This window comes from Chiloscyllium plagiosum, unplaced genomic scaffold (genome assembly GCF_037043375.1).
Source record: "Chiloscyllium plagiosum isolate Xiang-an unplaced genomic scaffold, Cpla_swu_hap1 HiC_scaffold_35, whole genome shotgun sequence".
Classification (NCBI taxonomy): Eukaryota; Metazoa; Chordata; class Chondrichthyes; order Orectolobiformes; family Hemiscylliidae; genus Chiloscyllium; species Chiloscyllium plagiosum.
This window is the reverse complement of record NW_028270173.1, coordinates 10,588,053-10,605,893: the sequence shown is the minus strand read 5'-3', so window position 1 is coordinate 10,605,893 and position 17,841 is coordinate 10,588,053. Positions and strand designations below refer to the sequence as shown.

The 17,841-nt window shown below is 53.7% G+C and overlaps 1 protein-coding gene across 1 annotated transcript in view; it reads left to right on the top strand.

The window, feature by feature from the left end:
• LOC148140045 (zinc-binding protein A33-like) overlaps window positions 1–10,369 on the top strand; it is a 35,475-nt gene extending 25,106 nt beyond the window's left edge. Inside the window, exon 6 of the mRNA XM_087979223.1 lies at window positions 9,648–10,369. Within this exon, the coding sequence (XP_087835349.1) occupies window positions 9,648–10,168 (521 nt within the window). The 3' untranslated portion in view covers window positions 10,169–10,369. The remainder of the gene's footprint in view (window positions 1–9,647) is intronic.
• Window positions 10,370–17,841: the final 7,472 nt, after the last annotated feature.

Here is a 17,841-nt window from a genome sequence, read left to right as displayed (position 1 = left end):
CCCCATTCCCCCCCGCACACACACACACATATCCCCATCCCAGCACGCACACACACATCCCCATTCTCCCCCGCAGACACACACATCCCCATTCTCCCCCGCACACACACACACACATTCCCGCACACACATATCCCTGCACACACACATCCCTGCACACACATCCCCATCCTCCCCGCACACACACATCCCCATCCCGCCCCGCACACACACATCCCAGCACACACACATCCCTGCACACACATCCCCGCACACACACATCCCCATCCCCCCCGCACACACACACATCCCCATCCCCTCCCGCACACACACACATCCCCATCCCCACCCGCACACAAACACATCCCCATTCCCCCCTGCATACTCACACACATCCCCATTCCCCCCTGCATACTCACACACTTCCCCATTCTCCCCCGCACACACACACATCCCCAGACACACACACATCCCCATCCCCCCCGCACACACACACATCGCCTAACCCCCGCACACTCACACACATCCCCATCCCCCCCGCACACTCACACACATCCCCATCCCCGCCCCCACACACATACACATCCCCATCCCCACCCTCACAAACACACACATCCCCATCTCCCCCCGCACACACACACACTGCCCCATTCTCCCCCGCACACACACACATCCCCATTCTCCCCCCCGCACACACATCCCCATCCCCCACCCCGCACACACACATCCCCATTCTCCCCTGCACGCACACATCCCCATCCCCCCCCCCCCGCACACTCATACATCCCCGCACACACACATCCCCATCCCCCCCCGCACACACACATCCCCATTCTCCCCCGCACACACACATCCCCATTCTCCCCCGCACACACACATCAACCCCCACACACACATCCCCATTCCCCCCCGCACACACATCCCCATCCCCCCCCACACACACATCCCCATCCCCTCCGCACAAGCACATACCCCCATCCCCCGCCACACACACACATCCCCTTCCCCACCGCACACACATCCCCATTCTACCCCGCACAGACATCCCCATTCTCCCCCGCGCACACACCCCCGTCCCCCCCGCACACACATACACAACACCCCCGCGCACACACACATCCCTATCCCCCCCGCACACACACATCCCCATCCCCCTCCACACACACACATCCCCAACCCCCCGCACACTCACACACATCCCCATCCCTGCCCCCACACACACATCCCCATACCCACACCCACAAACACACACATCCCCATCCCTGCCCCCACACACACACATCCCCATACCCACACCCACAAACACACACATCCCCATCTCCCCCCGCACACACACAGCTCCATTCTCCCCCGCACACACACATCCCCATACACATACACACACATCCCAATACCCCCCCCGCACACACACATCCTCATTCTTCCCCGCACACACACACATCCCATTCTCCCCCGCACACACACACATCCCCATTCTCCCCTGCACACACACACATTCCCATTCTCCCCCGCAAACACACATCCCCACACACACATACACACACACACACACACACACACACACACACACATCCCCATCCCCCCCCCCCCCCCCCGCACACACACATCCCCATTCTCCCCCGCACACACACACACATTCCCATTCACCCCGGCACACACACATCCTCATTCTCCCCCGCACACACACACACATCCACGTTCCCCCCCGCACAAATCCCCATTCTCCCCCGCACACACACATCCCCACACACACACTCACATCCCCATTCCCCCCCGCACACACACACACATATCCCCTTTCTCCCCCGCACACACATCCCCATTCTCCCCTGCACACACACACATTCCCATTCTCCCCCGCACACACACATCCCCATTCTCCCCCGCAAACACACATCCCCACACACACACACACACACACATCCCCATCCCCCCCCCCGCACACATACATCCCCATTCGCCCCCGCACACACACACACATTCCCATTCACCCCGGCACACACACATCCCCATTCTCCCCTGCACACATACATCCCCATCCCCCCCCTGCACACTCATACATCCCCGCACACACATAAATCCCCATTCTTCCCCGCACACACACATCCCCATTCTCCCCCGCACACACACATCCCCATTCTCCCCCGCACACACACATCCCCATTCTCCCCACCGCACACACACATCCCCATTCTACCCCGCACAGACATCCCCATTCTCCCCCGCACACACACACACACACCCATCCCCCCCGCACACACATCCCCTTCCCCACCGCACACACACATCCCCATTCTACCCCGCACAGACATCCCCATTCTCCCCCGCACACACACATACACATCCCCCCCCACGCACACACACATGCCTATCCCCCCCGCACACACACACATCCCCATCCCCCTCCGCACACACATCCCCAACCCCCCGCACACTCACACACATCCCCATCCCCGCCCCCACACACACACATCCCCATACCCACCCCCACAAACACACACATCCCCATCTCCCCCCGCACACACACACAGCTCCATTCTCCCCCGCACACAAACATCCCCATACACATACACACACATCCCCATCCCCCCCCCGCACACACACATCCCCATTCTTCCCCGCACACACACATCCCCATTCTCCCCGCGCACACGCACATTCCCATTCTCCCCCGCAAACACGCACATTCCCATTCTCCCCCGCAAACACACATCCCCACACACACACACATCCCCATACCCACCCCCACAAACACACACATCCCCATCTCCCCCCGCACACACACACACACAGCTCCATTATCGCCCGCACACAAACATCCCCATACACATACACACACATCCCCATCCCCCCCCCGCACACACACATCCCCAATCTCCCCCGCACACACACACATCCCCATTCTCCCCTGCACACACACACATTCCCATTCTTCCCCGCACACACACACATCCCCATTCTCCCCCGCAAACACACATCCCCACACACACATACACACACACACACATCCCCATCCCCCCCGCCTCCGCACACACACATCCCCATTCTCCCCCGCACACACACACACATTCCCATTCACCCCGGCACACACACATCCCCATTCTCCCCCGCACACACACATCCCCACACACACACTCACATCCCCATTCCCCCCCGCACACACACACATCCCCATTCTCCCCCGCACACACACACATCCCCATTCTCCCCTGCACACACACACATCCCCATTCTCCCCCGCACACACACACATCCCCATTCTCCCCCGCAAACACACATCCCCACACACACACACACACATCCCCATCCACCCCCGCACACACACACATCCCCATCCCCCCCCCCGCACACACACACACACACACACATATCCCCATTCTCCCCTGCACACACACATCCCCGTTCCTCCCAGCGCACGCACACACATCCCCGTTCCCCCCCCGCGCGCACACACAACCTGTTCCCCCACGCGCGCGCACACACATCCGCATTCCCGCCTGCGCGTGCACACACATCCCCGTTCCCTCCCGTGCGCACACACATCCCCATATCCCCTCCAACACTCACACATCCCCGTATCCCCTCCAACACTCAACATCCCCTTCCCCCCCAACACTCACACATCCCCATCCCCTCCCTGCACACACACATCCCCATCCCAGCATGCACACACACACATCCCCATTCTCCCCCGCAGACACACACATCCCCATTCTCCCCCGCGCACACACACACATCCCCACACACACACATCCCCGCACACACACATCCCCATTCTCCCCCGCACACACACACATATCCCCATCCCCTCCCGCACACACACATCCCCATCCCCCCCCGCACACACACACATCGCCACACCCTCGCACACTCACACACATCCCCATTCTCCCCCGCGCACACACACACACATCCCCGCACACACATCCCCATCCCCCCCCGCACACACATACATCCCCATTCTCCCCCGCACACACACACACGTCCCCATCCCCTCCCGCACACACACATACCCATCCCCCCCGCACACACACACATCACCATACCCTCGCACACTCACACACATCCCCATCCCCCCCGCACACACACACACACATCCCCATCCCCACCCTCACAAACACACACATCCCCATCTCCCCCTGCACACACACATCCCCATCCTCCCCCGCACACACACATCCCCATTCTCCCCCGCACACACACATCCCCATCCCCCCCCCGCACACACACATCCCCATTCTCCCCTGCACACACACATCCCCATCCCCCCCCCGCACACACATACATCCCCATTCTTCCCCGCACACACACATCTCCCTTCTTCCCCGCATACACATCAACCCACACACACACATCCCCATTCCCCCCCACACACACACACACACCTCCATCCCCCCCGCACACACACACATCCCTACCCCTCCGCACACACACATCCCTGTTCCCCCCCGTGCGCACACACATCCCCATATCCCCTCCAACACTCACACATTCCTATATCCCCACTAACACTCAACATCCCCTTCCCCCCCAACACTCACACTTCCCCATCCCCCCCGCACACTCACACACATACCCATTCTCCCCCGCACACACACATCCCCGCACACACACATCCCCATCCCCCCCCGCACACACACACATCCCCATTCTCCCCCGCACACACACACACATCCCCATCCCCCCCCCGCACACACACACATCCCCATCCCCGCCGCACACTCACACACATCCCCATCCCCACCCCCACCCCCACACACACATCCGCATCCCCACCCCCCCACACACACATCCCCATCCCCACCCCCCCACACACACATCCCCATCCCCCCATGCACACACACATCCCCATTCTCCCCGCACACACACACATCCCCATTCTCCCCACACACACACACATCCCTGCACACACATCCTCACACACACACACATCCCCATCCCACCCCCGCACACACACACATATCCCCATTCTCCCCCACACACACACATCCCCATTCTCCCCCGCACACACATCCCCTGTATACACACACACATCCCCACACACACACACCCATCCCCATCCCCCCCGCACACTCACACACATCCCCATTCCCCCCCGCACACATCCCCATTCTCCCCCACACACATCCCCATTCTCCCCCACACATATCCCCATTCTCCCCCACACACACACATCCCCATTCTCCCCCGCACACACATCCCCACACACACACACCCATCCCCATCCCCCGCCCCCGCACGCACACACATCCCCATTCTCCCCCGCACACACACATCCCCGTTTCCCCCCCCGCGCGCACACACATCCCCGTTCCCCCCTGCGCGCGCGCACACATCCCCATTCCCCCCCGCGCGCACACACATCCCCATATCCCCTCCAATACTCACACATCCCCTTCCCCCCCCAACACTCACACATCCGCATCCCCCCCCCGCACACACACATCGCCATATCCCCGCACACTCACACATCCCCTTCCCCCCAACACTCACACATCCCCATCCTCCCCCGCACACACACACATCCCCATCTCCCCCGCACACTCACACATCCCCATCCCCTCCGCACACTCACACATCCCCATCCCCTCCCAACTCTCACACATCCCCCTCCTCCCCCCCATACACACATCCCCTCCCCCGCACACATCCCCCTCCCCCGCACACACACATCCCCGTTCCCCCCAGCGCGCGCACACACATCCCCGTTCCCCCCCCGCGCGCGCACACACAACCCGTTCCCCCACGCGCGCGCACACACATCCGCATTCCCACCTGCGCATGCACACACATCCCCGTTCCCTCCCGTGCGCACACACATCCCCGTATCCCCTCCAACACTCAACATCCCCTTCCCCCCCAAAACTCACACATCCCCATCCCCTCCCTGCACACACACATCCCCATCCCAGCACGCACACACACACATCCCCATTCTCCCCCGCGCACACACATCCCCATTCTCCCCCGCGCACACACACACACATCCCCGCACACACACATCCCCGCACACACACATCCCCATCCCCCCCGCACACACACACATCCCCATCCCCTCCCGCACACACACATCCCCATCCCCCCCCGCACACACACACATCGCCACACCCTCGCACACTCACACACATCCCCAATCTCCCCCGCGCACACACACACACATCCCCGCACACACATCCCCATCCCCCCCCGCACACACATACATCCCCATTCTCCCCCGCACACACACACACGTCCCCATCCCCTCCCCCACACACACATACCCATCCCCCCCCGCACACACACACATCACCATACCCTCGCACACTCACACACATCCCCATCCCCCCCGCACACACACACACACATCCCCATCCCCACCCTCACAAACACACACATCCCCATCTCCCCCTGCACACACACATCCCCATCCTCCCCCGCACACACACATCCCCATTCTCCCCCGCACACACACATCCCCATCCCCCCCCCGCACACACACATCCCCATTCTCCCCTGCACACACACATCCCCATCCCCCCCCCGCACACACATACATCCCCATTCTTCCCCGCACACACACATCTCCCTTCTTCCCCGCATACACATCAACCCACACACACACATCCCCATTCTCCCCCGCACACACAGATCCCCACACACACACTCACATCCCCATTCCCTCCCGCACACACACACACACATCCCCATTCTCCCCCGCACACACACATTCCCCCCACACACACACACATTCCCATTCTCCCCCGCCCACACACACATCCGTGTCCCCCCCCCGCGCGCGCACACACATCCCCGTTCCCTCCCGTGCGCACACACATCCCCATTCCCCCCCGCACACACACATCCCCATTCCCCCCCGCACACACACATCCCCATTCTTCCCCACACACGCACACCAACATTCAACATCCCCTTCCCCCCCAACACTCACACATCCCCATCCCCCCCGCACACTCACACACATACCCATCAGCCTCCCCCACACTCACATATCCTCATCTCCCCCCGCACACACACACACATCCCCATCTCCCCCCGCACACACACACACATCCCCATTCCCCCCCTGCACACACACACACCTCCATCCCCCCCGCACACACATCCCTACCCCCCCGCACACACACATCCCTGTTCCCCCCCGTGCGCACACACATCCCCATATCCCCACCAACACTCAACATCCCCGTCCCCCCCAACACTCACACATCCCCATCCCCCCCCGCACACACACACATCGCCATATCCCCGCACACTCACACACATCCCCATCCCCCCCGCACACTCACACACAGCCCCATCTGCCCCCGCACACACACACACATCCTCATCTCCCCCCGCACACACACACACATCCTCATCTCCCCCCGCACACACACACACATCCCCATCTCCCCCGCACACACACACAGCCCCATTCTCCCCCGCACACACACACATCCCCATTCTCCCCCGCACACACACATCCCCACCCCCCCTCACACACTCATATATCCCCATTCTTCCCCACACACACACATCCCCATTCTCCCCCGCACACACACATCCCCATTCTCCCCGCACACACATCCCCATTCTCCCCCGCACACACACATCCCCATTCCCCCCCGCACACACACATCCCCATTCCCCCCCACACACACACACACCTCCATCCCCCCCGCACACACACACATCCCTACCCCTCCGCACACACACATCCCTGTTCCCCCCCGTGCGCACACACATCCCCATATCCCCTCCAACACTCACACATTCCTATATCCCCACTAACACTCAACATCCCCTTCCCCCCCAACACTCACACTTCCCCATCCCCCCCGCACACTCACACACATACCCATTCTCCCCCGCACACACACATCCCCGCACACACACATCCCCATCCCCCCCCCGCACACACACACATCCCCATCCCCGCCGCACACTCACACACATCCCCATCCCCACCCCCACCCCCACACACACATCCGCATCCCCACCCCCCCACACACACATCCCCATCCCCACCCCCCCACACACACATCCCCATCCCCCCATGCACACACACATCCCCATTCTCCCCGCACACACACACATCCCCATTCTCCCCACACACACACACATCCCTGCACACACATCCTCACACACACACACATCCCCATCCCACCCCCGCACACACACACATATCCCCATTCTCCCCCACACACACATATCCCCATTCTCCCCCACACACACACATCCCCATTCTCCCCACACACACACACATCCCTGCACACACATCCTCACACACACACACATCCCCATCCCACCCCCGCACACACACACATATCCCCATTCTCCCCCACACACACACATCCCCATTCTCCCCCGCACACACATCCCCTGTATACACACACACATCCCCACACACACACACCCATCCCCATCCCCCCCGCACACTCACACACATCCCCATTCCCCCCCGCACACATCCCCATTCTCCCCCACACACATCCCCATTCTCCCCCACACATATCCCCATTCTCCCCCACACACACACATCCCCATTCTCCCCCGTACACACATCCCCACACACACACACCCATCCCCATCCCCCGCCCCCGCACGCACACACATCCCCATTCTCCCCCGCACACACACATCCCCGTTTCCCCCCCCGCGCGCACACACATCCCCGTTCCCCCCTGCGCGCGCGCACACATCCCCATTCCCCCCCGCGCGCACACACATCCCCATATCCCCTCCAATACTCACACATCCCCTTCCCCCCCCAACACTCACACATCCGCATCCCCCCCCCGCACACACACATCGCCATATCCCCGCACACTCACACATCCCCTTCCCCCCAACACTCACACATCCCCATCCTCCCCCGCACACACACACATCCCCATCTCCCCCGCACACTCACACATCCCCATCCCCTCCGCACACTCACACATCCCCATCCCCTCCCAACTCTCACACATCCCCCTCCTCCCCCCCATACACACATCCCCTCCCCCGCACACATCCCCCTCCCCCACACACACACATCCCCCTCCCCCACACACACACATCCCCCTTCTCCACACACACACATATCCCCCTCCCCCACACATCCCCTCCCCCACACACCCCCCTCCGCCCCACACACACACATCCCCCTCCTCCACACTCATCCCCCTCCCCCACACACATACCCCTCCCCACACACACATCCCCCTCCCCCACACACACACACAGCCCCCATTCCCACACACATACATCCCCCTCCCCCCCCAACACACACATCCCCATCCCCCCCACACACACACGTCCCCCTTCCCCCACACACACATCCCCCTCCCCCCCCACACACACATCCCCCTTCCCCCCCACACACACATCCCCCTCCCCCCAACACACACACCCCTCCCCCCCCCACACACACACACACATCCCCCTCCCCCACACACACACACATCCCCCTCCCCCCCACACACACACATCCCCTTCCTCTACTTCTGGATTAGTGGTGCTGGAAGAGCACAGCAGTTCAGGCAGCATCCGAGGACAGGCAAAATCCGAGGACAGGCAAAATCCGAGGACAGGCAAAATTGACGTTTCGGGCAAAAGTCCTTTTTTACCTCGTTTTTACCCCTTCCCCTACTCCCTACTGACTCATACCCAGGGACTGTCTCTCATTCTCCGTGTTTCTCTCCCAGTGTCGGTGACCCTGGATGTGGAAACAGCGAGTCCCTGGCTCGAGATCTCTGTGGATCTGAAGCGTTTGAGATGGACCGAGACCCGGAGGAGTCTCCCTGACACAGAGAAGAGGTTTACAAACTGGGCCTGTGTCTGTGCCCTGGGATCAGAGGGATTCACATCGGGGAGACGTTACTGGGAGGTGGAGGTGGGGGGGAGTCAGGGCTGGAGTCTGGGAGTAGCCTCAGAATCTGTGGAGAGGAAGAGATGGGTCAGTCCGATTCCAGAGAATGGATTCTGGACCATGGGGCGGGGTGAGGATCAGTTTTATATAAACTCCTCTTCTCAATCCCCTCTCCCTGTCGATCTGATCCCCAGGAAGGTGGGAGTTTATCTCAGTTATGAATCTGGGACAGTTTCATTTTACGACGTAGACACCAAGTCCCATCTCCACACCTTCACTGGGAATAAATTCACTGGGAAACTTTATCCTTTCTTCAGGATTTGGGATTTAAACCAGTTTCTGAGAATCAGTTGTTAAAGGGGCGGGGCCTCCCTGACATCACAATGACCCCCAGGTTTAGGGTCTGGGTCAGGGATTGGGGTCAGAAACCTCCCATTGACAACAGGATGTTACTGAATGTGTTATTGAATTCTGAGATTATACTTTGTAACATCACAACCAAACTGTCAATAAATCAGATACAAATATAAATGTCAGATGGTGAAAATAAAAAGTAAATTAAATATCATGTGTCTCTCCTTCCTTCATTTACTCCCTGCTTCAGTCCCATCCTCCATCTCTTCACCTGTTTCCCAGTCTGGAACTGGGATTTCTCTGTGTTTCCATTTCTCACTCTGCACACGGAACATGAAATCCTGAGGGAGAAATCCAAACACTGAAGGGTGGCAAAGCTGCATTTGCATAGCATCCTCTCCTGAGATGCTTGGATCATTGGGGAGGGGAATTACACAGAATCTCTGTCAGGATATGCAATATGCTCAAAGTTTAACTGCCCGTTAACTCTGGTTCTCTGTGCACAGATGCTGCCTGATCTGCTGAGGATTTGCAGCATTTTCTGATTTTATTTCTGATTTCCAGCATCCCCAGGATTTGTTTGTGTGTCACCGCCATCTGCTGGATGGAACTGTTACTGAAGGCTATTGGGCCGCAGTACCGTCTCCCGCCAGGCGGGGGCGGTCCTGTACCGTGTGTCTGAAAAGGCTCCGAGGATCATCGATCAATTTGTAAATTCACTGAAAAGTTGCTGTGATCATGTTTATTCTTTACACATCTGTTGGAAAAAGTGGAAAATCGTCAACAAAATACCAGATATTAAGACCTGAGTCCCAGATCCTCTTTAATTTCAGGAAGAGATCATTCCCAGTGGGATCGGGTGGATATCATTCCCGCTGAAAGATCCCAAACAAATACAAGGAGTTGGGCATCGTCCAGGGAAAAGGTGAGAACTTTCTCCAATGTCCATGATCAGCTGAACAGAGCCTGGAGCTGGCTCCTGTCAGTATAAGGGAACAGGAGGGAGAGGCAATCTGCAACATTAAAGTCTCAGGGTCAGACACAGCGACTGGAAAGGGAGGCAGAAGTGAAAAGGAAGAACATAGTGAGGGCCATGAGGTTAAATATGACCCAATGGGGTTTCTATTTAAAGACAAAATATTGCTCGGTGAAAGACAATCCTTGATCTGCCTGAAACCCGTTGGTCCAGAACAAGGAGTTGACCCTGACCGAGTGTTACAGACTGGCACATTCCAAGGTCCAGGACTACGTGCTGAGGGACGCACTACAGCTCAGGGCAGCTGCTGCCAAGGTGCAGTGGGGAAAGAAAATCGCCTGGCACAGGGTGATTCCCTGATCCAGAAGGTGGGACTCCCAGGACGGGACTGAGCTGAGACCCTGCATCATCAGAGGATCTTGGGATCATCCTGGATTGTGATTGTGGGCGGGTCGTCAGATCAGCTGAGCTGCAATTGGTTGATTTTGTTTTAACTTTAAAAATATATATTTATAGAAATATCTTTCAATGTACACAGTCACAAAAGCAGTTGGGTTCTGCCCAGAGTCAAGCACAGAGTCCCGTGTCATGGAGCTGCTCAGAATGAACCCCGACTGCATCTTCCTCCAGACTTCCTTTACAAAGGAACATTCCAGAAGGAGATGTGTTACAGTCTGAACCCGCCCCCCCGCCTGCAGCCACTTCAAGGTGGCCCAGACTGAAGGATCTCACAGGCAGTGCCCTTCTCACCACCAGCCACCTTCTCACTGGTGCTTGTTACTGGCTTCAGCCTAACACCAGTTCAGTGAGCAGCCGATCAAAGCTGTGGCCTCTGCTAGAGCCCGCCCCACAGGCCAGATGGAGGGGGGTGGGTCACTAATCCAGTCAGGGTGAATATGAAGAAGGTGGAGGAAGGATCACCATTTGACCGGACCTTCTTCCTGAAGAGAATCCTCCTGGTTCATGAAATTGTTCCCCGGATTGGGAGGTTGCCTGTGATGAAGGGGGAGTAAATTGTCTGGAGTTTAGGAGAATGAGAGATGACCTTATTGAGACATTGATGTTTCTAAAGGGAGCTTGACAGGGCAGATATTAAGAGCTTGTACCTTCTGTTCAGGAAATCGATGAGATGGGGACACCAGTGTCAAGATTAGGGGCCAAACATTTCGAGCTTAGATGAGGAGAAACAGTGAGTGTTTGCAGTTCTCTACGCAGAGGGTTAAGGATGCTCCATGGTCCAATATATTTAAAGCTGGGGGAGACAGATTTTCCACAGGAAACTAAATCCCAACATTTACCATACCAGATAGTCAACACAGATTGTCAAGGGCAGGTCATGTCTGACAAATTCAACTGAGTTCTTTACAAGGTGACTCAGACAGTGGATGAGGGAGGTGCTGTGGGTGTGGTCTATTTGGAATTTCAGAGATCATTTGATACGGTGTCACGTGGCAGGTTGGTTAGCAAATGAGAAATGTTAGGGATTGATGGCAGCATGGATTAGAAGTTAGCTAAAAGATAGGAAACAGAGAGTAGGAATAGATAGGCATTTCACAGACTGGAGACGAGTTGAAAGAGGTGTTCCCAGGTTCGGTGTTAGAACCTTTGCTTTTTCTGATTTGTATATGTGGGTGTTAAAGGCAACATTTCTAAATTTGCTTCTGATATTAAGTTGGGGAGAATAGTGAATTGTGAGGATGATGCTGAGTGACTTCAAAGGGACATTGACAACTGAGCCAAATGGGCAAACAGATTGACAGGTGAATCCCAATGCAGGGAAATGTGAGGTAATGTGTTTTAGTAGAAGAAAACACACATATAAGTTTGTGGGGTGAATTTGTTTTTGCAGAATTACATTGTACTTTGCTCAAAAACTGCTTGAATCCATGTAAGATTCTGTAAATCCCTTTTTTTTAGATTAGAATCAGTCTGAACATTGGGACACAGACAACCCTACACAGGGCAACTCACACCTACAATGCATTATCTGAGCCAACATGACTCCAGTTCATTTAAGAATATTTCTGAGATTCAGGCTAGATTACTTACAGTGTGGAAACGGGCCCTTCGGCCCAACAAGTCCACACCGACCCGCCGAAGCGCAACCCACCCAGACCCATTCTCCCTTCACCTAACACCACGGGCAATTTAGCATGGCCAATTCACCTAACCTGCACATTTTTGGACTGTGGGAGGAAACCGGAACACCCGGAGGAAACCCACGCAGACAACGTGCAAACTCGACACAGACAGTCGCCTGAGGTGAGAATTGAACCCGGGTCCCTGACGCTGTGAGGCAACAGTGCTAACCACAGTGCCAACCACAGTGCCACTGTCCCACCCACACAATAGAAGAACTGAAATCAACATGCTCATTCGAAAAAAGAGACACTTAACAAACAATCCAGACCTTTTTCAACATATAATTTCAATTACATCACACTGTAAACTTTTGCTATAAATTCTGTGTCCTACGATCTTACACTCCACAACCACCAGATGAAGGGGCAGCGCTCTGAAAGCTAGTGCGTCCAAATAAAGCTGTTGGACTATAACCTGGTATTGTATCATATTTAACTTTGAAAAATTGTAGAGGGACGTAGAGTACAATTCAAAATTTCAAAACGAGATGTTGAATCTGGTTGGCTGCTATATTCCGAAACCACAGATAAGGGATTATCTCTTTGCCTGACAGTTTCATTGGAACGAGAGGATTTGGAGGGGAGTGGTAAATGGAGCAATACCACCACCATGTGGCGGAAATAGGCAGTGCAGGGGGAAAAAATAAAAATGTGATGTCCCAATGAAGGTCCATGGAAAACATTGTTGAAGATGTCCTTCGTCAACTTCCTCAAAAATCATTGACAGACTTTTACTCCGCAACTAATTTCAAAAAAGACATTGTTTGACTGAGTGGGCAATCTAGAGGCAGGATCACCTGGCAGAAATGAGAAGGTGGAGCAAATGGAAGGATCAGCACAGTTTCAGATCCTACTGTGAAGTGCTGCTGAGCTGGGAAGTTGATTTGCAGACATTTCACCCCCTGGCTAGGGGACATCTTCAGTGCATTGGATCCTCCTGTGAAACGCTGCTGTCCTGTGTCTTCTGGAATTTATTTGATTCTGTTCCTGCTGTTTCCGGTTGACCGTTGTAGTGGCCGGTATGTCTGTGTGTTTGTTGATGGAGTCCGTGGATGAGTGCTTTGCTTCTAGAAATTCTCTGGCTGTCCTCTGTTTAGATTGTCCTGTGACCGTTGTGTTGTTCCAGTCACATTTGTGGTCCTTGTCATCTGTGTGTGTGGCTATCGGGGACAGCTGGTCGTGGCGTTTAGTGGTGAGTTGGTGTTCATGGATGTGGATCGCTAGTTGTCTCTCTGTTTGTCTAGATAGTGTTTTGTGTCGTCTTTGTCTTTTTATGAGATTCCTTGCAAAGACTGCATGGAAGTGTTGAGAGTGTGCAGACATTTATCTGTTAGTATTTGTTTTAGCATCAAAATGAATTGAACCATTGAGAAGTTTCATTTGAGTATACTTGTGAGTTACTCAGCAAATCAAATACTTTTTATTATTCAAAAAATATATAAAACACATTGTATTAACTTGGGTGGGGCATGAGAGCCGAGAATGAAAAAATCCTTCGGAATACAGCTGGCCCGAGCATAGAGAGCAGGAAGTTACAATGTGAAGCTGGAGTAAGGGAGAGAGAAAGGAAGTCTATAATAGAGGGAATATGCACGTCCATAAATGGATGTGGCATTGTAAATAAGGTTGGGAGTTACGGATGAAGATTACAACATGGAACTGTGATGTTGTGGCAGTGATGGAGAACCTGGCTAAAGGAAGGACAAGACTGAATGTTAAATATTCCTGTGCATAACTTGTTCAGGAAAGTTAAAGCGGGGAATAAATGTGGAGGAATGACATTATGAGTTCAGGAGTTCATTGCCGTTCTGAAGAAGGAAGGTGACTCAGAGTGTTCCTGGACAGAGTCAACTTGCCTCCAGCTGTGAGGTAAAGAAGGTGCAGTTTCATGACTTGGTCTATAGACCAGTAACTTGTGAAACAGATGTAGAATATACAGGGAAGTGACAGAGAAATGTTAACAATATAGAGGAGTTAAAATGGGATCTTCCTTTACTCAAATAAAAACTGGGATGGTAACGAACAGTGAGGGGTAAGTGTTCCCAGATTGTGTTTGGGATAATTCATGTCCAGTAAGTGTCCAGTCCAACAAGGAAGGATGCATTGTTGGACCTGATCCTTGGAAATGGGGCGGGCCAAGTGGATCAAGTGTCAGTGGGGAACATTTAGGAGCCAGTGATCATAATAATAGAATTTTCTGGAAAGTTGTGGAGAATGAGAGGCAGCAACCCAGAGTAAGAAAAGACAGTTGGCAAAGAGCTGATTCACTGGATCTGCAGGGATATGGAGCAGAATTGATTGGAATAAGAGGTTGGCCGGAAGATCATTAAATGTTCAATGGGTCACCTTCAAGGAACAGATGGCTTGGGATCTATTCCCTGTAATACAAAAGTTAGGAGAAACAAAACCAGAGTTCCCTGGGTGACCGATGAGGCAGAAATTAACATTAGAAAGGAAAAGTGTGTTTGTAGCAAGTATAAGGCAAGAAATGTAATTTGAATTGAAAGGAATATCGATGTTTTAGGTGGGAGATGGAAAAGCAAAAAGGACAAGCAACGAGAAAAGGCTAACAGCTCATGTAAAGGGAAATCCCAAAGTCTTTTACTTTTACATAAACACAAAGACAGTAGTTAAAGGAGGAGTAGGGGCGATCGGAGATCAAAAAAGGGAAGCAAGGGTCAGGGTCAAGGGGTTAAATTCATACTTTGCACCTGTTTTTCCAAAAGGAAGATGCTGCCCACACCATGGCTATAGAGAGGGGAACACTGTCTGTAAAAATATAACAAGAAGTTTTAGATTAGTCGCTGACACTTAAAGTTGACAAGACACCAGGATTGGATGGTTTGCACCAAAACATTTTGAAGGAAGTGCGGGTAGAAATTGTGGGGCATTGATCATAATCGTTTTGTCTACCTTGGACTCAAGGGAGGTGCCAGAAAACAGGAGAAGTCAAACATTATGGCCTTGTTCAATTAATTCTGTCAAGATAATACCAACATTTACTGACCAATTGGATTAATTTTGGTGGTGGGGGAGCTTCTAGAAACAATTATTCGGGTTTAGAATTAGTCGTCACATGAAAAATTATGGGTTAATTCAGAAGAGGCAATACAGATTTCTAAAGGGGAAATTATGTTTAATGAATATGCTGGAGTTTTGGAAGATGTAACAAAAAGGGTTAATGAGGATAATACTGTTGATGAGGTCTGCAAGGACTTCCAGAAGATGTTTGATGCAGTGCCACACAATAGACTTGTGAGGAGAGTTAAAGGTCATGGCAAATCAGGGTCAGTAGCAAAGTGGACACCAAATTAGTTAAGTGATAGTGAACAGAGAATAATTGGCCAATTGATGGTGTTTGGTTTGAAGGAAGGATTATAATGGAATTCCCCAGTGGACTACTGTGGGATCCTTACTTTTCCTAATTTCTATTAAAAACTGGATCTTGTGGATAGAGGGGATAATTTCCAAGTTTGCAGGTGATACAACACTTGGAAGAATTGTGATCTGTGAAGAGGGCAGTGTGGAACTCCAAAAGGACATTGACAAATTGGTGGTGTGGCTGGGTAGGTGGCAGATGATGTTCAATGCAGAGAACTGTGAGGTGATGCATGTTGGTCAGCAGAACATTGAGAGGCCACATAAAACACGGGGTACCACACTAAAGGGATGCAGGAGGAGAGGGACCTTAGTGTATATGTGCACAGATCATTGAAGATTGCAGGACAGATGGAGGGAGCAGTTAATACAGTGGTCTCAGATTTATTAATAGGGGCATAGAATACAACAGCAAGAAGGAGGCCATGCCTGACCAAATCTGCTCAAATTCTTGGAGGAAGTAACAAGCAGCTCAGACCAAGGAGATCCAATGAATGTTATCGACCTGAACTTCAAAAAGGCCTTTGATAAAGGTGCCGCACAGGAGGCTACTGAGTAAGATAAGGGCCCACGGTGTTCGAGGTAAGGTGCTAGCATGGATAGATGTCTGGCAGGAAGCGGAGAGTGAGGATAAAAAGTTTTGCAATGATGCAAAGATAGGTGGAGGGACAGATATCATTGAGGAGGAGGTGGGGAGGCTGCAGAAGGATTTGGACAGGTTAGGAGAGTGGGCAAAGAAGTGGCAAATGGAGTACAATATGGGAAAGTGTGAGGTCATGCACTTTGGTGGGAAGAATAGAGGCATGGATTATTTTCTAAATGGGGAGAAAATTCAGAAGTCTGCAGTACAAAGGGACTTGGTTCTAGTGCAGGATCCTCTCAAGGTAAACTTACAGGTTGAGTCAGTAGGTAGGAAGACAAATGCAGTGATGATATTTATTTTGCGAGGACTTAAATATAAAAGCAAAGATGCAATTCTGAGGCTCTATAAGGCTCTAGTCAGATCACATTTAAAGTGTTGAGTGCAGTTTTAAGCCCCGTATCTCAGGAAGGATGTACTGGCCCTGGAGCGTGTTCAGAGGAAGTTCATGAGAATGGTCCCAGGAATGAAAAGCTTAACATATGAGGAATGTTTGAGGAGTCTGGGTCTATACTCAGTGGTGTTTAGAAGGATGAGAGGG